The sequence below is a fragment of the Salarias fasciatus genome, chromosome 1 (assembly GCF_902148845.1).
Source record: "Salarias fasciatus chromosome 1, fSalaFa1.1, whole genome shotgun sequence".
Classification (NCBI taxonomy): Eukaryota; Metazoa; Chordata; class Actinopteri; order Blenniiformes; family Blenniidae; genus Salarias; species Salarias fasciatus.
In genome coordinates, this window is record NC_043745.1 from 17,114,854 (window position 1) to 17,140,272 (window position 25,419).

The window sequence follows — 25,419 nt, forward strand, 5'->3', positions numbered from 1 at the left end:
GAGTTGATAAGAGAAGATGCACAATAATATTCATAGCAGCTTAAAAACTGTTTCAGTGCAGATTGAAAAATATGGACCTGAGATTGAAGGGAAGTAGAGTTTGGAAAGCACATCATTATCTGAATGTCTTTTTTGCAAAGTGGAGAGAAGAGAGGCATACATTGTGAGAAAAGAGAAGCAGGTTGCAAAAAGAATAAAGTTAAGGAACGACAAATGATGTGAGAGAAACCCAAAGGAAGAATAGAAGAAGAATAAAAGGACGATAGAGACAAAGTGACTTCAGATGGTATTGGTTGTGATTTTCCTAATGGGTCAAATGAAGTTTGAGGTGGACTCTTTGTTAAAATTTATGAAATGCAGACACAATTTGTGTTTGATCAACCTACACTCTATACATTTTTAAAGAAGACTGAAAAATACTCATCTAGCCATTTCAATTTGAAGTCTTACATGACAAAAGTATTTACTTTGTCCTACTCATTTTTGATCATGGTTTTTTTCATGTGTTTTGCTGAAATATTTATTTCCTCGCTGTTTGTTTTATGTTCTAATGCGACTGTATAGAGAACATTAATATATTGCAGTATTTTGTTGTCTTCAGGTTTCGTCTGCTGTGGTCAGGAGTACATAAACTCCTCAACCACTCTTTGCTGCATGGGGCATGAAGAACATCCAGTAATGCACCCAGCGGGCAATGCCACAGTCACTCTGCAGTGCTGTGGGTCAAAGGTCATTCACCAAGATGAGGAATGCTGCTCTGGTATTGGATACGACCCCCAACGACATGTGTGTGCGGACCGACCCACACCTGGTCTCCCGATACAGGTGTGTTCTTATTACAGGCCTTTGTGTCTATTGAGGCCTGTTCATGTTCCAGGAGATAGACAAAAAAAAAAAAAAAAAGCTTCTGACTCTCTGGAGTAAAACTGCATCCTGGATGTTTGCACTCAGGTATTTCATAAATATCCACAAATCGACTGAAAAAGTCATATCTTCTTCAACAGTCCAGCAAACGTTACAGAATTTCTCAATTTCCTTCACTTTCCCTGTCAAAGCCGCTCTCATTGTCACATCGGGTGTTGGGGACTGGGCCATCTTCCATTTATCAACCGGGGTCATGTGGCGTTTGTGTGTTCCGAAGTCAGCATGAGATGGCACATGCATGCACACAGTCACGCACACACACAAACAGGCACAAAGGGCAGGAACTCTCATTATCTCTAATGATGCCATTAAGACTCATGTGCACCCACACAGACACATATGTACATACACACCATACATGAATAGCTGTATCCTATGTGTGTATCTGTAAGCTACAGGCACTGACTACAGTATTTAAGAGAATGGTAAAGCTCTGTTAGATGTCAACACGTCATATTGTTGGTTTCTCTCTAACTTTAAACCGATATGACTGTTTAAGAATTGAACCCTTTTATCTTCACTCCACGATGGTGTTCTCCCTCTTCATGATACGTCTTTGTGTGTTTTCGTTCCAGGCCCAGTGTTTGCAGGGCATCGTTTGCCCTGTGGTTGCTGCATCTACATCTTACTGTGGCTCCTGTAACCTTGACCCGTCTATGTCTGCCTGTACTTGGGTCACGTCGGCAGTCACACAAACAGACAACAGAGACTTTGAAAAAGTGCTCAACACACACGCCCACTCAAATACCACAAACACACCGTCCGGCGGAGATCTGTGCCCATCGCACGAGGAGGTAGTGTACAGCGGAGATGCCAGCAGTTACACATACACAGGTAATCGTGTGTGTCTGTCTCTGGTTTTGTGTGTTAGACCCGTAAAACGCAGACTGCAGCTTGCAATAATTGAAAGTTTTACTATTTGCATCATGTCATTTAATGCTATTCAATCTCGCAGATTTTCAACCTCTGCAAAGTAGGTTTACACCTGATCTCCAGGAGGCAGTGTTGTAGGCAATAATTAGATTTCTTCAATTGAAAAATTCAGTGAGACAGTAAGTAAAGCCAAGTCAGTTCCACTACTTCTGCATCTATTCAAGCATGCAGATATCAATTATTAATTAGTGATCAAATGACCATTTAAAAAAAAGTACTTTTTTTAAGAGTCACACCAAACCCATGACATATCGTTGAATTTTTCAGTAGTTCAGTATTTTTTTCTTTTTAAATCTACTCATTAAAAAGGAGACATTCATTCAAATTTGACAAATGAACCTGTTTTTGATTGAAGTGTGAGTGAAAGAGCAATTCCCACTTTAACCTAATCTGGCGGTGCAATGTATCGAGATACTGATTATCAAATGTCTCAAACTTCAACTCATTGGATTGTTACTTGAGTGATTATAATTGATATGTATATAGCTTCTGTTCTGTTGGCTTTATGTAATTGAGAGTGAAGTACGATGACCACTTTTAGTGCTTTTTCATCCTGTTTTGACCATTGAACATCAATGAAAGTACGATATTCTTCAGTTTTTTTAAGCCATAGTGAGGAACAACCAGTACAGGACAGCCGTCTGTCAAACACAATGCTCACTGAAACCACATACCTGCAGAAATGGATTATGCATTCACTCTAAATGTGTCAGCCACTACAATCAACCAGCTACACAGACAGATGTCCTTCCTCACATGCTCACTCTCACACACATACACACCCGGACAGCTGCTGCCGTGTACATTAATAGCTGTAACGTGGTAACTCTCTCTGTGCTGCACACTTGTGTGTCATTAAAACTTAGAAATGGCCGTTTAAATGCCATTTCAATATTCCCCACTATTTATCAGCCTAAAGGGAGTCGGAGCGCAAGTGTATTTGTGTTTGTGGGCGTGTGTGTCGTGATTTTCAGTCTGTCCACACATTATTTATCTGGGTAGTTCGTCTGTTTAATCAAGACTAATTGTGTGTGTGTGTGTGTGTGTGTGTGTGTGTGTGTGTGTGTGTGTGTGTGTGTGTGTGTGTGTGTGTGTGTGTGTGTGTGTGTGTGTGCGCGTGTGCGTGCGCGCGTGCATGCATAGTCAAATTTACCCCTTTATTAAGTACTTGCATCCGTCTAGTTACAATTTCACATTGTCTCTGTTGTAAATGTGACTCCGTATATGTATTTAGAATGTGTGCGTGTGTATGTGTGTGCGTGCGTGCGTGCCTGCGTGTGTGTGTGTGTGTATGTGTGTGCGGCATGGGGCGGTTAGGATAAGAGTTTCTAGGCGATGCTGTGACACCATCTGGGCAGAGGCACATAAAGCTGTCGCCACCCACCATACACCAGATGTTTCTCATGCACGCATACACACTCCCGCACACACTTACACATACAAACACACACTCACATGCAGCGTATCATGCTATACTTCTCTGGGTAGACAGCTCACGCCCACATAGCTTCACATGTGGTGTGAATACGTTAAAAAAAATCTGTATTGTGCACGCTGACTTTTATTTAAGGGTTTGTGATGAGACTTGATTTTTTTTTTCCATTTTTAGCATGTTTGTGAATGTTGAGTGGTTTATTTACATCTGAGTGTGAATGTGTTGGTTTTGCTACAGTCAGTTCTCACAGTATTGAAGATAGCATCACTCCAAAGAATAAATGTGGATCCATATGCATGCACAGTATATCCATATCCATATGATTGACAGACATGCAGAGAGAGAGAGTGCAGGATGGTACATCAAGACTTAGAAAGAGCTTCAGTCAGTGAATCAACTTTACACCACTTATATTCTGTCATTATTCTGGACATTTTGCTGTCTGTTTAATAATTAGTCTATAGAAGACTGCAAAAAGATAAATGTTTTTCAATATCCAGTAAGTATTTGTTCAAAAACCTTAGGTGGTGTGTGTTTGGCTCAGTCATGTCTCATTGGAACATTTCCACATTTCCTTAAAATGATGAAAATATGTATAAAAAATGTTATATGACTTCATTGTTCATATGTTGAAGGGCATTTTAATTTAGATTTTAAAACATTTTTATTTTTTTTATATCTAAAAAAATGTCAAATTTAACTCAGCCTTCTGATTTTTATTTGACAAGCACCTGCTTTACTTACAGACTGGTATAAGTATCTTTAAGCTATAGCAATCATCATCCATACTGATGTTATTTGAATTCTTTGAATGAATTTCTGGAAAACATTTAGCCTTATAATGTCAGTATCATCATCACTCTGTAGTTGGAGCACTGGAGCGTTGTATTGTTGTAGATTTTCTCTTTCGTAAGGAAGCACAGTCATTTTTCAATAACGTGTGCCCCACAGTCTGGTCTGAGTTCAGTGAACAAAAGTGTTTGATTCTATTTACATTCAAAACTTTTTTTTGTCCTTTTCTATTTGAGAATTAAGAATAACAAAGAATGTATTCCTCTTTCCTTTGCTAATCCGTTCTGTTCCTTCCCTCCCACTCTGAATCAGACCCTGGCTTGGAGCCCTTCACCACCTATGAGTACAGGGTGACGGGCTGGAACAGCTTCGGCCGAGGCTCCAGCAACGTTACGGCGGTGACAACCAGCCAGGACAAACCGTGGGGAGTGGCACCGCCCCACTGGAGCCGCGTGGGCGAACGGGATGACATCATCCAGCTGCAATGGCAGGCTCCTGCCAGGCCCAACGGTGAGCGTGTCTCCCCTCCTGAATGTGATCCAGCTAAAGGTCAAAGGGGTTTCAGTTATTACTGTGGAAAGAGAGGAAAACATGTTTGAAATAATGTGACTGCTCATCAAGTAAAACTCTTGTCCGTTTATCTAGGGGAGATCAGCCACTATGTCGTGCTTCGGGATGGGCATGAGCGTTACCGTGGTGATGAAAATAGCTTCACTGATGTTGGTGGGATCAGGCCTTTTCACGAGTACAGCTACCAGCTGAGAGTGTGTAACCGGGCCGGCTGTACAGACAGTACACAGGTGAGCCTGCATGTGCATTACTCTCACTGATTTTTTTTGTTCTTTTTTTTTTCACCTCGGGATAACCTGCCGTGTAAACAGAAAAACAAACGAAAAAAATCTTTAATAAAACTAGTGCTTATATACGTCTGGACATCACTGTATCAGTGACAGAGAAAAACAACAATTTATGGCTGAAAAAAAAATTAAAACACACACACACACACACACACACACACACACACACACACACACACACACACACACACACACACACACAGCTTCATGTTTGAGGGGCCTTCCTATTAACATAATGCGTTTAGGAGCTCCTGACTTTAACCTTCACAACTGAGTTCATAACCTTAACCTCAATTTTTTTTTTATATTGATTTTATTCTCAGCGCTAAAGCCACATCTGAACCCTTCAGGTACATGTGAATCAGGTCCCCACAAGTCTACATGGTATTCTACCGTTCTTTCAGTATTTAGAAGAGCAATACAAACACTCACACACACAAATTGTTTTTCTTCTATTCGGGAATATTTTATTTCATTTACCTGAAACTTACTCAGTCAATTTACATTAAGTAACTTTTTGAGCTGTGAGTTGATTTTTTTTTTTTGTAATTTTACTTTATTTTATTGGGGCTTCTTTTTGACTTCATGTGGACAACAGTGCCTTATAATGTGAATCAACAAACATAGTTAGGTTCTTATTAAAAAAAACAATTTTTCTTTTAAAAACGCCCTTCCACACAAACGCATGCATTTTTTTTCTGAAGCCATTCTGCTCTGCAGCATCCCATTTTGATGACTGCATTATTCCACCGGACGATTATCTAATGAGTCTTCAAAACATGGCCTTAACTTCAATGAACTATTGAACAGTTTAAAAAACTAAAATCTGTTGTGTGTGTGGTGTCTCTGAAAGAGACAAGTTTATTAATGGAAATATTCGTTTTGCATTTGATAGATCAAAACATACCAGATGCTACATTGTTGGTTATCAATTCAATATGTGACAGAGACATCAGGCTCTGAAATCTCTTCTTTTTTTTTTATTGTGAAACTCTATAGAAAAAAATTCTTTTTGTATTTGGTCTGAAGGAGAACTTGCCCGAACATGCGGCCTCCTCACTTCATTCATTTGTGAAACAGCTTTACTGCAATCCAGCATTGCTCTTCAGCAGCTGGCCACTCATCTGATCCCTTGTTTGGCCGGCAGCCTTTCAGCTAAACACCCTGTCACTCTCCAAAGACCACCCGAAAGGCCAAATGCTGATTTCTGATCATTGTTAGCAACGCTGGAGCACAGTTTTTCTGTTAATTGATATTTTAACGCTTTCAATCCTGTCTGACCTCTGCTGTGAAGAATTAAGAGTATTTCACGCGTCCTCGTCATGTGAACTCTGCACTGTTCCCGGTGCTAGAACAAGTTGTTATTTAGCCTTGTTTCCACTCTGCTCGTGTATGAAAGGCTCTGGATTTGCTGAGCCTACCTGATGTTTGTGATAACGCCCATAATACCTTCACACAGAACTCCCTCTGCTATCTCTCTGGCTGTAGCTGAGCTGATATTACCACAACAATTAATTTCTGCGGCTTAGCGATGATGAAAGCTCATGTTGAAAACTGTCTTTCTGGCTTTTTTCAAAGCTAATTTAACATCTCATTATTTTGATGAGCATAATTTTTAAGTAAAGAGGAAGAAAGTAATTGTGTTGCTGGAGATGTGGATTAAGCAGAACAGGTCAGACGGAGGCATGGAGCTGGTTTTGAGGGGTTGATGTGGATGTCAGATGGAATATTGTGCTATTAAGCACATTTGTAGAACAATGGCAGGGAAGACAGAAAATCTATTTGTTCACAGTAGTAGCACTTTATCACAAATGACATTACATAATGTACAACTGTAATTGACAAGTAATTTGAATTTAAATAACATGTACATATTTATAGATAGCCATATTTTAAAATGGACAGAAGCAACACCAATCAAGAGATTGGGACCACATGGCCACTTGTGTTTATTTTCTTGTGTTTTAGAGTTTTACCTGAGCCAATCGAGAGACTTTGTGTGAACAGTCGACACATGTCCATTCTCAACATCTCCAGATTCTCACTCTTTTCATTTGACTCCTCGGGGTGACATCTCTTCAGAATGAGACCCCAGATTTTACATGATTTTTTTTTAGCGCCTTCATTTCAGTGGCGAAAGTAACAAAAGTTGTGTGCAGTAGTTGAAAAGGATGGAGGACGTGTGGTGAAAGGACTGACAACAAAACACTAAAAGTGACGACTAGAGATCCCAGATTGCCTGAATCATTGGACAATATTCTGTCTGAAAAAAAAGCTGAAAAAGTCTGTCTTTTCCAGTAGTAAAACAAAACACTTCTTGTCACTGCTCCTTATCTGAAATCCTCTGTCCAAAATCCTGATGTGAATCGACTCTTTCAGCCTGTATCGTTAAAACCACCACAGGTTGAGTGGAATGTCACTCCGTGGCACAGGCTCACTGTCAAAGTCAATGTTGTGTAGAACAGAAATAAACCCAGGATTTTAAATGACAATGAGGCAAAGACCTCCCACATATGACCACAAATTAGAAAAAAAATATCTTTTATAATCAGTTCTTTTTCTTTTCTGTGTATGGGACCTTAGTCAATTCTCTTTAACCTATAAACCAAAGAAACACTTTGTTTCACCATTAGTCTGATAAAGAAGGGTGGATGGATGGATGGATGGATGGATGGATGGATGGATGGATGGATGGATGGATATGGAACTAAAAGACGAGCTGGAAGCTTACTGGAGTTTCAAGCAGAGGAAAACATGGTAAAAAGATTACACTATGCTCTCTTTGATGGAACACTTCATTCACAGATGTAATTTCATCCAGTTATTGATAAAACTTGATAAGAGGTTTTAATGTACTCCTCAAGATTTCTAATAATCCAGAGAATTTATTGTAGTTTTTTTTTTTTTTTTTTTTAATAAAATCTGTCATGGTGGGGTAACAGTAGTCGTAGCGCATCATTTGCTGACGTCAAATGAATTAACACTCAGATATTTGCAGTACGATGATGAGAAGGACCAGCAAGAAACAGCTGAAATTAACTACCAACATGTAGATAGCGTTTATGAAAATAAGAAAATATTAATTTTGTGACTGCAACTAAAAATTTGGTTCAATGAATGGAGGCGAACCTTGGCTAACAGTAAAGCTAAGAGCCGCCTCGGGGAGTAGGACGAAGACAGATATCAGTTCTGCAACTGTTTTTATCCACTACAAAGGTATTGCATGATTAACAAGCAGCATCCTGTGCTCCAAACCTTATCTATTTAACCCTGCACATGTATCACATACCCTCACTCCACACACTTAATTTCTGTTCCTCTCTCTCTCTGTCTGTCTGTCTCTCTTTCCCACACACACACACAAACAAACAACCGTGCACATTCCCAGCAGAGAAAAGAGGAGGAGTGAGTTGGATTAGTTTGTACACCGGTGAAAATTGGCCAAACAGTCCCAATTATGGGATAACTTCGGCTAACCTAATACACCACTGCAATTACCTGGCATCAGCCCCACTCGAACACACACACACACACACACGCACAAGCACAGACAAAGAAATGCAGGTACACACAAACGTACACACAAACGCACACCTGCCGTGACAACAGAAGGTGCTGATCTAATACGGTTGGTCACTTAGAGCGAGAGGAAGAACGATTGGTCCTCCCCTGTCTTGGAATCCTTTCGTCCTGTTCTTCCCACTATTTGTATCCTGTCATTCCCCTGATTGTAACGCCACACTTCCCAGGTTCTCCCAACTGTTGTCTCCCCTCTCTTAACCTGTTTCATCCTTGCACACACACCACACAAACACACACACTAACATCCAAGCACAAGGATGTGACCTGTCACCTGGTGTCCACACTCCCGTGTGTGTGTGTGCGTGTGTTTCACAATCCCGTTCCTCTCTGGCCCTGTGTGTTCCCATTCTTTTCTATGTTGTAGCAAGAGTGGAATGAAGCTTTAAATGAGCCATACTTCTGTTTTTTTTATCTTTACATTGGGGAAAAGTTAGAGATTTAAAGACGCTAAGATTATCTGGAGTGAACGTGGAGTCATGTGCTGAGGAACTGTCAGTAACTCTGTAACTCGGAGCTCAGTTCCGTTTATCTGGGACACACTTACATACAGCAGGTGGACGTCTGGCTTTTATTTTCTTTACATCTGAGCAAAATGTTGACAGACATTTGAGTTGACAGCACAATGAAGCGCCCACTGATTGATAGCTTACGTTCTTCTTCTCTGCCTCCTTTTGCCATTTCCTCTCTTGTTCCTTGTTGCGTTTGCGTGTGTTTACCTGCATGTACATGTGCGTGTTGATCTGTGCACGTGCTCGCGTGTCTCCTTAGTTGTAGTAGCAGTGCTCTAATTGCATAGCGCTGTGTGGGACAGGTGGTGGAAGTGCTAGTGACAGTCTATTAAGGCAGGATATCCCTGTTGCCATTAGCAGCAGATTGCCCGGTGATTCTGTGGTCTCCACATTCACCCAGCATTCACAGGGGCCCACAAATTCCACACTATGAATTTACAATAGGATGGTCTCTCTGATCACTGTACTAAAAGGCAGTAATATTTCATTTGCATGGGTGTAACTCACACAGGAATTTCTTGTTTTGTTGTATTCTTTGTTTTTGTTGAAGTGATTGTAATGCTATTGATCCCAATCCACACGTTTATCATAATCACAGCTCTTCTTGCAGGTGGCACTCCGGGATTTCAGTTAGATCTGTGTAAAGCAGAAATATGGACGTGAATTAATAGAAAAACGCAGTTTTCTGTTCAGAAAATAATGGAAAGTCATCATATATCTTTCGGATTCCCACCTTGGCATACTGTGGTAAATCATCAGCAGAATCCCTTAAACCTCACCTTAAAAGAGACTGTTCTAATGTGAACGTGTGTGAGAGTGTGTTTGGTAGGAGGGGGTACTGGATGGCTTTAGTCTGACTGTGGAGGTATCTCATGCGGAAGAGCAGCAGCAACAACAGGTGATGTGAAGGGTTCTGGGTGTTCTTTTGTAGGTGGCCAGGGCAAATGTCTCTGAGGGGCGGGAGAGTTCTGTTCATGAAGAGCTCTGCCACCCTCCGAGCGGCAGCAGGTCAGGAGGCGCTCTGTGGCGGACCAGTACAAATTAATCAGGAGGGCAAGGTTGTTTCAGCTTCCTGATGGAGTACAGTATCTGTTCCTTTATAGGAGATCTCTATAGTCTAGCTGATGTCAGCTGAGATATGAACTGTGTGGAAAATGAAGCTCCCCACCGTCTCCGCCTCCTGGTGACGTATGCGGAGGGTAAAATCTCTGCACGTTGTATCATTTCCTCGGTCTTAGTGGCGTTGATATATCTATCAGTTTGGTTGTTTTTGCTGTCACAGTTTTTTCTTGGACAAACTTTACTTGTGGATTCTACTTATATGAATTGCATTAATTCACTTTAACTGAAGTGAGACCACTTAGAGGTATTTTTGTTTCCACTGGTTCATCATGTCTGGATGTTAAGAAAAAAATAAAAAAGTGTTTCAGAGAATTATTGAGTTTTCAAACGTAAGCTCTGCATCTTATTAATTTCTCAAGTTGTTGGTGCCGGACTGAATGATTTAAGGGTGTTTTCATTTTTTTTATTTCTTCATTATTTCTGTTAAAGGAAAATGCTGTTTGGTATGTTTTACAGCATAAAAATATGTTTCTGTCCACTGCTGTCCAGAAGACATCCTCATCTAGCGTCAGCACAGTTTTTATTGCCTTGAAAAGTGGAACTCGGGATTTAAATCCAGATATTACTGGGTTATGTTCTTGGTAATTGTGTTAATAAACGATCTGAGCAGAAATCCATCTGTTGTCGGCCATATTTTTATAAGTTAGAATTTTTCTGGACTCTGCATGTTTTATATGTTCAGTGTGCTTCAGTGGGGGGTTTGTTTGCACGTGTGTTCATGTTTGTGTCAATGCTTATTGTTTATGTCCCTGTGTGTGTGTGTGTGTGTGTGTGTGTGTGTGTGTGTGTGTGTGTGTGTGTGTGTGTGTGTGTGTGTGTGTGTGTGTGTGTGTGTGTGTGTGTGTGTGTGTGTGTGTGTGTGTGTGTGTGTGTGTGTGTGTGTGTGTTCAGGTGGTGGCGGTGACAGTGCAGGGAGTCCCAGAGGACGTGCAGCCTCCTGTGGTAACAGCTGTAAGCCCCTTCTCTCTCCACACGAGCTGGTCTGAACCCACTCATCCCCACGGCATCATACAGCGATACCTCCTCAACCAGACTGGGGTTGGAACCATATTTACCGTCACCGATGGAGCCAGAAATTACACTGTGACTGGTAATATACATGTCGGACCATTCTGTTGGCATTTCCATCTTTTCTTCAGTTATTTATATCACTCTTTGTGCTGTTTTCTCATATGTCTATTATGATCCATCCATCCATTTCCCATCCTGTGACCAATCGAGGCAGCATCGCTCCCTGTCTTGCCTTGTCTTTTTTTTTTTTTTTTTTTTTTTTTTTTTTGACTTCTGGCTTCTGAAAATATAATGGCATAATTTCCAAGTCAAGTTTCGAGGTAAATGTATTAATGCGGTTGATTTAAAAACACCTGGAGTCGATCAAAGTGGCTCTGCAATATTAGATAAAGACAGTAAAGCCTACATGCACATTTTGGATAAAACAATTTCACATAAAAAAGTAAGATATCTTAGAGATGCAATTTAGAGAATTTAAAACATAAAAGTAATTATTCTTACTTTAACATAAGCTAGGCAATGAAAAAAAAAATGAAAATGAAAAAAAAAAAATAAGCTAGGCAATGAAAGAATGAGTGAATAAATGTATTTTCTAGACATAAGAAAACACGGTGAGGCACATGTCCTGTTATGAACGAGGAGGCTATTCCAAAGTGTTGAGGCCGCATCCGAAATTTCCTCACAAGTTCAGACCTGAGAAGAACAATTAAAAAGTCATGATTTAGTGACTTCTGTGTTTCTCTCTGCTTTAGTTCAGCCTGTGTTATTCATAAAACACAGAGAAACACATTCCCAAACACAGTGCAGCTGTACATGCCTATGCAAGCTGTGAAATACTTTCAGAAAAGTGTGGTATCCACTGAACTGATGAAAGTGAGGCAGGGACACAACAGGCAGCTTCTCTCGTCCTAATATTGTAGATCTGCACATGAACACCGTGGTGTCAGGACTGGGTGATTTGTGAGTCTTGTTTTATCTACCCAGAGGAGGACCAGTGTTGTTGGCCCTCTGCCATCAGTCACAGCACAGACACACTTACTCATGCAGACACAAACATCTGCATGAAACATTGTCAAGCAAATGTGAGCTGTCTGCATTAAAACCAAATGTATCAGAGACAAAAGACATATATCGGCTGAATAATGTCACTGTGCACATCCTCAAAAGCTCACTCTCTGTGTTCACTGTTCCAAATGTGATTTCATTACCTCCTTTTAAATTTTAGTACTAAGAAAAATCCAGTGATGATATCTTTTGAAGCAGAAATTCAGTAGCATTTTCCCCTCACAGCCTTTCACTCTGCTCTGTCTTGGACTCGGACCAGGCGTCGGCTCTGCCAGTAGCCAATAGACTACTCCCATGGTGCCTGTGGTTGGCTCTTATGGTCAGGAGCCGTGTGCATGTGTGTTTGTATGTGTAGGCATGAGGCAAAGCAAACAATGCCAAATAGAGATGGTAATGTGCTGTAATACTGTACCATCCCCATGTGCCAGTGTAAGCAACCAGCATGTGTGTGTGAAATTCCCTCCGTCCCCCTGTGAGACCCTGGAAAACCATGCCTGCACAGCCAAAACCACGACTGGGGCGGCACGTCTCTCCCCCTTTATCTCTCCCCTTTCTCTCTTTGTTTCCGCACTTTTCAGAGCTCCGTCTCACTTCAGACGCCTGGTCTTAATGTATCGAGCGCAGCATTTTGACAGCGCAGTAACTGAAGCAGAATCTTTCATCGCAGCAAATGATTAGAAATGATTCTAGTTTTAGTTTGTATTCTGTACATTGCAGTTCAGAAAGGCCTGAAATGCCCCAGTGAGATTTTTACAGTTGCTTACTGTGTGAGGTTGATAATTATGAAAACAGACTTCAGTTTTTTTCTTTTTCCTAAAATTTTTCGCATCACCTTTGTTCACATTTTCTACTGTTTTTCAGTATATTTAGTTTGAAATATTTGTATACAAATCAATATAAAATATACAAAATTTCCCCATTTTTATTATGTTAATGAAAATGTTTGAGTTACTTATAAAGTTTTAATGCTCTGCAGCTACACCGCCTGATTTCTATACTGCTTTATACAATTCCTACCTGGAGCAAGGTATTGTGGCTTTGAGTGCTGCTAGGTAGCTTTTTTTGCCTCAAACTTTTGCACAGTAATGTTTTTATTTCATGAATATAACTGTAAATGATCATAAAAGAAGAGTGAAAAATCCTGTTAGCAAGTAAGAAGCCCACTGGATAACAGTTATGAAGAAACAGAGGAAGAAAATAGATTGATGAAAAGATAGATGGAAGGATTGAAAGTGTTTTTAGTGAAATATGAATAGAAATAATTGCTGAGCTATTCTGTCATACTCAATGTTTTATATCCCATTATTCATATCCTCCACACCTCTGAAACTGTCAGGAGACAGACTTCAATGAGCTCATGCTCTCAAAAAGGATAGAAACACATTTACCGTCTAACTTATTTGATGCTCTAAATATCTGCTAGAACAAAGATTCTTTTTAATTTTGTATTCTCAACCAAAATCACTTTGTGTGGGTTTGCAGTAACATTTTTGCAAAGACCCCAAGCCTCAATTCAAACCCAGGATATTCTCACTGCGAGAGTTCTAAAAAAATCACTGAAGCCCATTTATTTTTTAATAACAAACCAATAAAATTATAGCTTTCTAATTTTTTGTTCTCTTCCGTCACCATAAATGCATTTAACATTTAGTGCAGATTGTTGCTCTAGAACTTTCCAGAAAAAGAAAATTATGTCAGGACTTATGAGTGGAGCATTGCTTTTTGTTATAATGAATCTTATATTAAAAGGTGAGTCCAAGCGCTGTCTTGCTTGTAGTGTCAGAATGAGAACTGATTCAGAAAGCAGCAACTTCTTCACAGCCCGCTTTCAAAATATAAGAAAAAATGTACATCGGCTCTCACGGTTTGTTGTTTATTAGCCGTTTGCGGTGGGAAAAGCAAGCAACAGCCTCTAATTAATAGCATTTTTAACAGTTCTGAAAAGTGACACTTCACAGGAAGAATTAAGTACTACTGTACAAAGACACCCCATGTGAATCGATATTAAGTATTGCCATCATTAGCTCCCAATGAGTTATTGCCTGCAATTATATAGATTATGGCATTAATCATGTGTTTAATTGGTGTTTTGTAGGCTCGTTATTAATTCAGAACAGCAGGGAATAGAGTATGTTCTTTTATTTATTAATGTGTTTCTCCGCGCTCTAACTGCTCTGTGATCGAGGTGGAGCCATGTAGGCTTGAGAAGAGGAGACAATGAGATCGACGAGATCCTTCCTCTCATGCATCAGTCATGAACCTGTTTCCAAAAATGGCCTGTTTAGGCCTCATCCTTTTTCTGTTGTTTTTTTATAAGAGAGGGAAAAAGCATGGATTACTGACACACTGCAGGAGACTCCACAGACGCGATGAGCTGTTTTTATTTTGTCCTCCTTTGAGTCAGCAAAAATATAGTCAATAGCACTCATCTAATTGTAATCAAGCCAAATGAGTGCACACTAAAATTTACTTAGCAATATCAATTTCTATGAAACTCCACATCAGGTTAAAAGAAAAGCAAAGGGGGGAAAATTGAAGCATTACAGTGGTGTATTACAAAATTTCTTTTACAGTTTTAATTTGTTAATTTTTGTTCCATCAAAATTATTGTTAGAAAAGTAATTGCTATCATAAGGGGGGACTCGTGAAACTTTCATTTCAAATACAGATTTTCTGGATCTCTTACCGTCTTCCCAATGTATTTTCTTTTTCTTGTGACTCTGTATGAATGTGGCTTTCTGTTTATAGGTGTGTGTTCAGAGCAGTGTAAAGTCAATGCACTGTCTTACTGAGGTGAATTGTCTGTGTGTGCGTGTCGTTATTGTATTGACGTCAATTATTGAATTTAAAAAATATATGTCAGCATAATGTCCCTTTAAGCCATTGAGGTGTGTGTGTGTGGGCGAGTGCGTGTGCCTGTGGGTGTGCATGTGCGTGTGTGTGTGTGTACGCACGTACGCATGCGTGCGTGAACCTGATCTGATTGTTCCACCCCAGACGGTCTCTGCATTAGGGAGCCACAGACAGGAAGTCAAACTCTTAATTATTTAAGAGAGGTGTTATCAAAGCTCTTTTCTCTCTCTTTCATCCATCTTTCACTGTTTTGTTTTGGGTTTTTTTCTATTATTTTTCCGGCTTTTTTAGCGTCGACGCTTCATGTGTTTTTCTCGGTGTCTCGGCAAACAAAACAAAAACTATTTTTGTTGTTCTCTCCCAAGTTTCTTCTCTCCTTACCTCAGACGTCATCACTTCACAACTCTCTTGCTTTCTCTGTTTCTTTTTTTAATGTCCTGGCTTGTGTTTCCTCCCCTCTCTCTCTCTCTCTCTCTCTCTCTCTCTCTCTCTCTCTCTCTCTCTCTCTCTCTCTCTCTCTCTCTCTCTCTCTCTCTCTCTCTCTCTCTCTCTCTCTCTCTCTGTATCAGGTGGCAGGCCTGGTATTGTGGCCTGTACCCATCATCCTCTCATATTCTCTAATGCAAACAGGGAATGGCAACCTGTCAATAAAATGCCATTTTAAATCAGTTATTTTTACTACAACACACACATGTGGTTAAAAGCATAACAGTCTCTCAGTCCTGTCATTTGCTCTCTTTTTTTTTCCTCTTAGGCGTTCTCTCTCTCTCTCTCTCTCTCTCTCTCTCTCTCTCTTTGAGGCTCTGCTTGGATGTGAGCACCAACTCTCTGCTCTGTCCTACTGCCAAAGTCTGGGTGTCTGTGTTTCTCTCGGTGTCTTACACAAACACAGGGATCTCCGGTGTGTCCGGCTCACGCGGTGACAGTTACAGCCTTGTCTCACTCAGTGTTAGTGAGCCGCTGGCCGCTCACATCAGAAACCCCCTCCACCCGTTTTTCACTTCCCGGTGATCACTGTTAAAATGATTGAAGCTTCCTCTGTCTTTCCATAATCAAGCATATAAGCACACAAGTGTGTGTGTGCGTGTGCGTACACACGCGCACACACATACAGGTAGGCGCACACGCAAACACACTCCTTGCACCCGCGCTCGGAGAGACGGACATTGTGCCGTTTCTCTAGCAGACCAACACTGCCCTCTTTAGGCTGACTTTTCATTTTCATTCTTGAACAGAACTATCAAAGGCATCCTCGTGTGTGTTTGCGCACATCTGCACATGCACATGTAGTTAATGAGTGTAGTTATGCTTATTTTGGTTTATATTAAATATTAGGGGGGAAAAAATCAGGTAAAGCTTGGCCTTGTAGTGTTTTCTCCTTTCAGGTTGAGTTGATAAATTTTCCAGCTCTGATCAGTCCGCTCTGCTTCCGGACACGAGCGTGCGCTGTAATTAGTAGATGCTTCAAAGCTTTTTGATTATTTTGTTTACGTGCACAGATCTCATCTAATTTTATTATCTCTGAAGCAATTGCCTCGTCTTTATTATAACATGAAGTTCACAACTTGTGGTCCCTCGTAAACATCACACAACACATGTGTGTGTCCACTTTCTCTGTCCTCTGCAGTGACACAGTGTGTGTGTGTGTCTGTAGAGGAAAATGTAGCACTGGGTTTGTGCTTTCTTCAGTGTTAAAATAATCTCCATCACAGGAGTGTAGATATCATTTACTCTGGTAGAGTGCACACATGCATATGCACACGCTTAGTTGCACAGTTAAATAGTGTAACAGAGCCTTACGCGTCAAACCCTGGTACTTTCCTATGGCTGGCAGATTTTCTTTATTTAACCCAAACACAGGCCAGCATTGTGAGAACATTCACACACACACACACACACACACACGCACACACACACACATTGATCAGAGGTTGGGTTAAGCATGGTCGGCTGCGAGGCATGTTAAGCAGGCTAAGCAGCAGAAAGAGACGTGAGCAAGACGTGGTGAAGCGTTCCGCCGTGCTTGTGTGTGTGTGTGTGTGTGTGTGTGTGTGTGTGTGTGTGTGTGTGTGTGTGTGTGTGTGCGTGTGCGTGTGCGTGCATGTGCGTGTGCGTGCACATGTTATCTGCTGTATGTGGGTACCACAGTGCCTTCAACAGCTGAGACACACAGTAGGGTTTCCCTCTCCATGTCCTTAATACACACAGCTGGAGACAGCAATGGGTATTTTTGATTATCAGTTTAATTATAACAAAAGGAGATTTATTTGATTTGTGCATAAAATGTCAGTTTTTCAAGGAGTAGGGCTTTTATAATATACTTGTGTGTTTGCATGTCCTCAACTCTCAATAGGCTTTATTGGCACACCAGCATCAAGCTATCTTGTTAGAAAAAAATAGTCATTTTGTTAAGAAAATAATTTTCTTTAGTTGCATTTTTTTATTGAAAATATGTTATAATCTAAAAGGTCCCCAGAAAACTGACCCACTAGATTTTTATTTTTAATATCAGAAAATTTACACTTTCTTCCTCTAACATCCTACGGATTTAATGCAGAAATAAAGAATTCAGAACACTACATTATGCTGTCATCCTTTTGAAACAAAGTCATTGTAGTTCTTTCATTTTCCTTTGAATTTGATTTGCAAGCTGTTGTACGCTGTCAGCTAAGTGAATGACCATAAAACATCCAGTCAACCCCCAAGTGGATTTGCATTCATCCTCATACGTCCACCATACGATCAGGAGCGAGCAGGAAATATATCTCAGAGAGAGCGAGAGCGAGAAAGCCGGAGAGAGACGGCGAGAGAGAGGAGCTTCCAGTAACCAGAAGCAGTAACTTTGTTTAGGCAAATGTTAGATTTTGAGCAACTTCCAGTATTAAATGTCATTTGAAAAACTGATTTCCTGTGGTTGCATTTATAGGATCACTGTGATTTCTTTTAGACTGCATAGTGGGTGCCTATAAATAAATCATGTCTGGACAGTGTAGCTTAAACGCATACAGAGGTATCATAATTATCATAGATCAAAAGCTGATGACATTACAGCGTTGGACCGGTCCTATCCCGTGTCAGTTCCGCGGCTGCCCATCTTTACGTTGTTTCATTATTGAGTTATGGCATGCATAATTTAACACAGACAGATATGGATCCATCCGTGGAGAGAGTGTGGAAAGAACAGAGGGTGGGAGAGTGGAAAAAAATACAGGGAAAGATTCAGTGATATGGCCCGCAAACCTTTCCCTTTTCTCCCCCTTTGATTTTTTTTTCCCCAGTATTTTTCACCTTACTGTTTTTCGTTTTGTTCTCTGCTCTTCTGATTCCACCCCCGACTCCCTCTTTATTTTTTTAAAAGCTCACCAGTCCAATGAGGTGAGAGTGATAAAAGGTGTTAAAATAAGTGTCCGACATGTGCTTGTTAACGTTCAACTCTTGATCCTCTTCACATATTTATACATGACTCTGTTTTACAGGTTTGCAGCCGTTCACTGAGTACACCTTTGTGCTGGTGGCCTGTACAGCTGTCGGATGTGGATCCAGTTTGCCAGTCACTGAATACACTCTGCAGACCTCCCCCTCTGGTATGCCCACACATGAAAACAACTTCTTTTTTTTGTTGTTGTTTTTTAATAATTATAGTGTATGTTTGCAGGTTATCATGTGTAAAATATTTTTAGAGATATCACGATATTTGATTTAAGTAATTGCTGGAAGAAAAGCAAAACAACAGCACACTACATGATGAGAAAAAAAACATGAATTCAGAATAATAACCACATAAACTCTCTTTAGTTATTTCCTCTCCTCCTCCTCTCCGATCAACTCGTTTCTGTTTTCCCTTCTCACTGCTCCTCTCCTTGTTAAATCCTCCCCCTCATTTTGCTCCTCTCTCTCTCTACCCTTCACCTTTCGCTTTCCTCCTCTTCTTCATCCTGTTGGCTACAAGAGAATGACAAGTTTGGTTGTTTTCTGACTTGAATTATGTGAAGGATTGATAACGATGAAGACCTAGGATCATCCCCCACTCTCCAGCCACTTATTTGTTTACCTCATCTCACTTGTCTTTTTTCCCCTCTGCACTCACCTTTCCCTTTAACATCCGTGTTGATGATCTCGTGCTGCTCCTCATTTCCATCCTGGTCTTCTTCAAACCTGTTTCACATGTTACTCCACAGCATATGAACTTGACTTTTTCTACTGTAAATGTTTCCTTTACTTAAAACACTCATTCATATTTTTCTATTGTGCACTTTTGAACCCATTCCTTTTCAATGCACGGCCCTTCAACATACCTCAGCATCCTGTCACTGCTCATTTTATTTTTAATGCCATAACGTTCCCTTCATGAAACATTATTCTTTGTGACTTGAATGAATTTGCTTTCATGTATTTATAAACAGATTTCTTTCAAATAAATTGTCCTCCAGGCCAGTAAACAGTCAAATATTTGACTACTTATGATTCTTTAAATATCAAAATAATGATTAAATGATTCCTTAAAAGAACTTCCACCATGTCCTCTGTCAGTGTCCTCGTGTCCTTTCTTTTTTAAATGTTTTTTCTCCCTTTTCATTCATTTTAAGATTTGGATTCTCCTTCGTTAATTTGATAATCTGTGTTAACAGTTCTTTAACTTGTCCCCAATTAATAGACAAACACTTTTTGTTCTTCTTCTGTAAATCTTTGAAGGAGTTTCAGTCTTAAACTAATATATAAAGTGATGCTCTTAACTTTCCTTTTCAGAACCTTCAAACAACTTTTTTGAAATAAACAGAAGAAACACTGCCAATTATTTATAGATGTCAGCTAATTAAAGTAGGATAAATTCACTCTTTTTCCTGTTTTGTTTGGGGGTTTTTTTTTTTCTTCTGTTTTGCTGAAGGTGTGTGGTCAAGGCCCGAACACCTGATAATAAACACATCTGCAGTGGAGCTGTACTGGGATCAGCCATCGCAGCCTAATGGACAAATCACCCAGTACAGACTGAAGAGAGACGGTCACACTGTTTTTAGCGGAGACCACCGTGACCAGAATTATACCGACACTGGACTCCTGCCAAACCACAGGTAGAGAGCACACCACTCCCACACTTAGACACACACACACACACACGAAAACAAACACGTCTGAAAGCACGCACACGTGTACAAGTTGCTCAAGAAACCGGCAACTTGTAGCTTCGTAATTAATTTTTCCACATGTGGGTGTCTTTTTCGTTGGTGTATTTTAGGGGGTCACCCTGCTTTTAAAGCATTCTTCTCACTTGCTTCATGTCTCTCTCAGGACTGCAGTCTGTATATGCCTGTTTGTGTCATTTAATGAGCAAATATTTGACATACCAATGACAGACGCAAACACGGTCAGGCACGCACAGGAAAATCACAAATCAGATCTGGCTTTTGCTTACAGACGGCAGCAGAGCGTAGATTTTATTTATCTTCTTATTTTCATTTAACCTTTATTAATCCATCTTTTTTTCTTTTTTTTTTTTCCTCGAAAACGGATTCTCTGCTTTAATTATGGGAATGTGAAATGATACCTTCCCTCCTTCCCTTCCCATCGTTGCTGTCTCTCCCCGGCCTCCTGTCTCCTGAGACTGTTTCTCCTTACCCCAAATAGAATCCTTGGGATAACACCCTGCAGTACTCCACTCTTCTCAATGTGTGAGTGAAAGAGAAAGAGGAAGGATAGAAGGAGGAATTCAGGACTATATGAATGCGTGACGTTTAATTTCCCCTAATTCCAGATCGTCCGCCAGAAGGCATTCCTGTCCCGACCCTTTGCTTCCCATCGCGCGTCTCGCCTCCTGTTCACTTCTCCTTCCTCCCTATCCTCCCTCATACCTCATTCCTTTCCTTCTCCCCCTTATTTTCCCAATTTAGCCCTGCACCAAGAATTACACAGGGAGCACCGGCCCCATTATCCGGGCAGACTTGTGCGTGCACGTGCAAGTGTGTACCCCAGCATGCCTTTGTGTCTGTGCGCGAGTGTCTGTGCGTGAGACTGCTCAAAGTGGCCATTGATTATTTATGACAATGTTGATTAGCTGTCACTTTGCTCCGGCAGCCCAGGAAGTGTCTAAGATGACGAGAGAATTAACCTATTCCCTCTGGCTGGCCCCGCAGGACACACACACACATACACACACACTCCCTCTCTCAGACTCAAAGCCAAACAGATGCAAATGCCCCGCTCACCGATTACCTCTCCCACACACACACACAATTTTACTTTTGATATCCCAAGGCGGTGTTTACATTTAAGTAAATATCTCCCAGTGATGAAGTGTTTAAATTCATTCTCCCACTGAAACCTTATGCCACGATGGCGTTCCCTCTCTACATATCACCACACAGCTTCCTCCTCCCGACGATGTCCGACCCTCTTCTTTAATCTTCTCCGTGTAGTTGGTGTGTTCCAATGAGATCCATTTGTTTATGGTTTTGAAGTGTGTGTGTGTGTGTGTGTGTGTGAGAAAGCAACTGGGAAGTTTTAAAAAAATAAATTCCAGATTGTGCTCTAAACCAGTGCAAAGGCGCTAACGGGCTCCTGTTTAACACGCAGGAACAATAACCCAACACCGCTGCCTATTAATGCAAGTGTGCTGGAGTTTATAGCAAATTAAAGGCTTTTAATGTTAAATGGTGGCCCACTTACACAGCTAATGTAAGCTTTAGCACCAGGCAGCCACATGCTCTTAAAAGGGGAATCTATCTTATGATGTCAGGGGCAAGAGGAGTGGAGAGCGGCTAAAAAGAGGCTCAGAGACAAATAGAGAGCGAGAGAGATATGGAGATGCATGATGAAGAATAAGAAAGGGAGCTCAAATGCAGTGAAATTATTATCATTCACATAGAGACATGTGGAGGTATAATTTTAAGCGCTGGTAATTTGTAGGTGGCAGCATTTTCTTCACATCTTTAGATACGTTTGTTGTTTGATTGCAACATTGATGGAGTTCATTCAAAAAATTAGATCGAAAAAACAGGATTTGAAGTTCATTCAATTTATGTCTCTAAGTTTCTTATTTTAGATTCCTTCATGTATGATCAATACATATTTATGAACTGTACATTTTGATATACAAGATTATTACCAGAGCTATTTTCTATTGTCACTCTCCTGATAAATCAATGCTGGCCATATAAAATATCACAGTGCAATGCAACAGTGTTAACAGCAGGCAACTATAGAGCAAAATAAGTGGAGATGATGGAAAAAGAAATATCGTTGATGTCAGGTTTAAGAAATACCACAGCAGCAGGGATTTAGATGTTAAAGTGCACACTGGCCAAATTTTGGCATTGTTCAACTTTGTCTTGCTTCACAGTATTTTGCTTTGAGAATCTTACAATGCCGGATGTAATTTATTAATTTTTTTTGTTCACTTATGGCTCAAACTTACTTCTACTCAACACACTAGATCAAACAGTGAAACTGAGAAAGTGGCAACAACCCAGATTGGCTTGACGATGAGAGGAATTCTTTTTTTTTTTTTTAGCCTTTATTTATTCAAGTAATCTTGCTGAGACATGTTATCATTTACAAGAAACTTGATAAAACGCAAAACTCACACTTACATAAGAATACCTAAACTTACAGATAGATGCATCACTTGGAATATTAGTTTAACTTTTTTTCCATCAAAAAATGGATTTTCTACTTTAATTATGAATATAATATGATACCTTCCCCACTTCCCTTCCAGTCTTTGCTGTTTCTGCTCGTCTTCCTGTCTCCTGAGACGGTTTCTCTTTCCCCAAATAGAATCCTTGCAGTAGCACCCTGCAGTACTCCAGTCTTTTCTATATATGAGTGAAGCTTTTACTTTTATGCTCATTTTTAAACTTAATTTGGCTGAAAACATTCTTTTTTTTCCCCCAACAAACTTTGTAGGTATTTGTATGAGCTGGAGGCCAATACAGAGGGTGGGACTGGTGTGAGTGACAAATATGTTGTACAAACACCAGCCTCGTGCCCCACTGGGATCCCACCGCCCCACAGTGTGACAGTGTCTGGCCCCTACTCCATCTCCCTCGCATGGCACCCTCCTGGTGAGTAGTAATCTAAGTTAAAGGATGCGTGGATGGATGGCTCCTCAGGCCTCAAGTCGTTTTACAGTCCTGACAGCTTTGCAAATTATTTTTTAGATACCAAACCAGATTTACAGCATTTGTTTGCTTGACATTTCTTAAATCCTCTTCCTTATCGTGTTTTTTTGTTTTGTTTTGTTTTTTTCCATAAAAGTACATGAATTACAAAGAACATGTTTGAATACTGAAGTCTGAAACAGCTCAGAAACAACTGCAATTTTCATCCTTGTAATCTGGTCAGATTTACCTTGAGACTTTTGTGTTGAAGGGGATTAAAGGTGCTACTTTAAAGGAAAGGCACAGAAAGAGAGGTCAGGCTCAAACAAAAGCCCTTAGTAGTTGCATTCACCTTCTGGCCTCTCAAGACCTGGACACATACACAGGCATACATGAGCATACACTTGGGGCTGAGTTTCATGCTTATGGGGCAGTGATTGTCTGCCCTAACCCATCTATCATTGACTATTACTCTCTCATTAGGCTGATTTCCCATCTCAGAAACCGTTTAAAGGGCCAACTAGCAAAGACACTTCACTTTGTTGCGTGTGTGGAGCTGTGTGCCTTTTGCTTCGGTCTTTGCGTCTGTGTTTACGTGTGCATGTTTATAGGTGTGTGTTTGAGAGCGTGTGTGTTTGTATATGTGTGTGTATGTGTGTGCATGCACATCATTGTGAGATATTTCCATAGGCAGGCCTATTCTATTGTCATTATGGGTTGATTTTAAAGGTGAGGAAATATCAGCTGGGTTCTCACGCTTGGTTAACTCCCTGAGTCCAGAGTCTGGAGTATTTTCATTTTGTGTGTATATGTGTGTGAGTGTGTGTGTGTGCGCGCCTTAAACTCTGCCATTGTGTCCATCTGTGTGTACGGGCACGCACATGGGTTTGTGACCTCATATGCATACACTGACTGCCAGAGCACTGACGTACGGCTATTATTAAGACATTAAGGGTCTGATCAATTCCCCAATCAAGGTATTGTGCGTGCATGCGTCCAAGAATGCATGTGACAAAGAGAGAAGAAGGCTTGATTTTTGATATATATTACAATACATGTGTGTATTTACGATTGTGGCCATCATGCATGTCAAATCGTGGCTGATTGCTTGTAAATAATAGAACTTAAATATCACAGTGAGGCGATATGTCATTATCACCTTTGCGTGTGATCACTCATAAATACTGCTGTATGTGTGTACATGTACATGTATATGCATATTTGTGTGTATGTGCACGTGTGTGAATTACAAGGAAGTATGATAATGCAGTCAAAGTGTGTTCACATAAGAGGCTCCATGTGCTGAAGTCAGGGGAGAGTGTGGGTGTGTGCATATGTGAGTTTGGGGGTAAATAATTGAAGTCTTTCATTTGTCTGGTAATCAGTTCGTTCTCAAGATATCCAGAGTTCATGAATGTTGAATAACCCATCACTATACAGTTGGCCTGAATTATGGAAAAACCTCCAGTGAGAATATTAACAAAGTCTCAGTGTTTGTGTGTGCATGTGTGTGTCTGTGTCTGTGGGTATATGTCTATGTGTGTCTGCGTCTCTTTGTGTGTTGCTTTGTCCCTGACTGTAAAGCGGAGATGAAGTATATAGCTATAATTATAGGTGTGATGACACACATCATCCACTTTAGGAAGTTATCTAACAGGACCTCTCTTTGTATTGTAGGCAACTAGTTAACTTCTTTCAGTTTCTGAAATATTTTTGTCAGTATCACACGTTGGCGGTCTCGACCCACCTTGTCTTGCCAAGTCATGCCTCAATGACTTTTCAGTGGGTTTTAGAAATCAGGATGCTCATACCTTTTTGCAAGTGCCACCAACAAATAACATAACCGGCTAATCATGTAACGATTTCTTGTACCTTTCCACAGATCAAGTAAATAGGAGCCAGCCTGTGAACTACAATATCCTGTTGAATCCAGGCAGGAGCAATGCTGTGAAGCACCGAGCTGGGTGGCAGCAGCACCTAACTGTGACAGGTCTAGAACCTTTCACCGCCTACTACATCAGAGTTCAGGCCTGTCAGAATGGTAAGTATTCTTCACTTTGAAGGATTATCTGTCTGTCACAATGGACACATACACTCTCAACAACATACAACTGCATGGGCCTTTTTCCCCAGGTCTGATCTCGATTTGAGGAAGTGTCTGTGGTTTTCTTTGATATATGAAAAAATAGTTGATCACAGTAGAAATTCACTATTTCTCAATGTGTGATTTTGATTCTATGTGC

General features: G+C 40.5%; 1 protein-coding gene across 1 annotated transcript in view; it reads left to right on the forward strand.

The window, feature by feature from the left end:
* Positions 1 to 25,419, forward strand: part of ush2a (Usher syndrome 2A (autosomal recessive, mild)) — a 202,181-nt gene that overhangs the window by 144,684 nt on the left and 32,078 nt on the right. Inside the window, exons 62-70 of the mRNA XM_030094333.1 lie at positions 602 to 825; positions 1,500 to 1,758; positions 4,397 to 4,594; positions 4,730 to 4,884; positions 11,046 to 11,244; positions 18,560 to 18,667; positions 19,969 to 20,152; positions 22,983 to 23,140; positions 25,059 to 25,217. Coding sequence (XP_029950193.1) covers positions 602 to 825; positions 1,500 to 1,758; positions 4,397 to 4,594; positions 4,730 to 4,884; positions 11,046 to 11,244; positions 18,560 to 18,667; positions 19,969 to 20,152; positions 22,983 to 23,140; positions 25,059 to 25,217 — 1,644 coding nt within the window. The remainder of the gene's footprint in view (positions 1 to 601; positions 826 to 1,499; positions 1,759 to 4,396; positions 4,595 to 4,729; positions 4,885 to 11,045; positions 11,245 to 18,559; positions 18,668 to 19,968; positions 20,153 to 22,982; positions 23,141 to 25,058; positions 25,218 to 25,419) is intronic.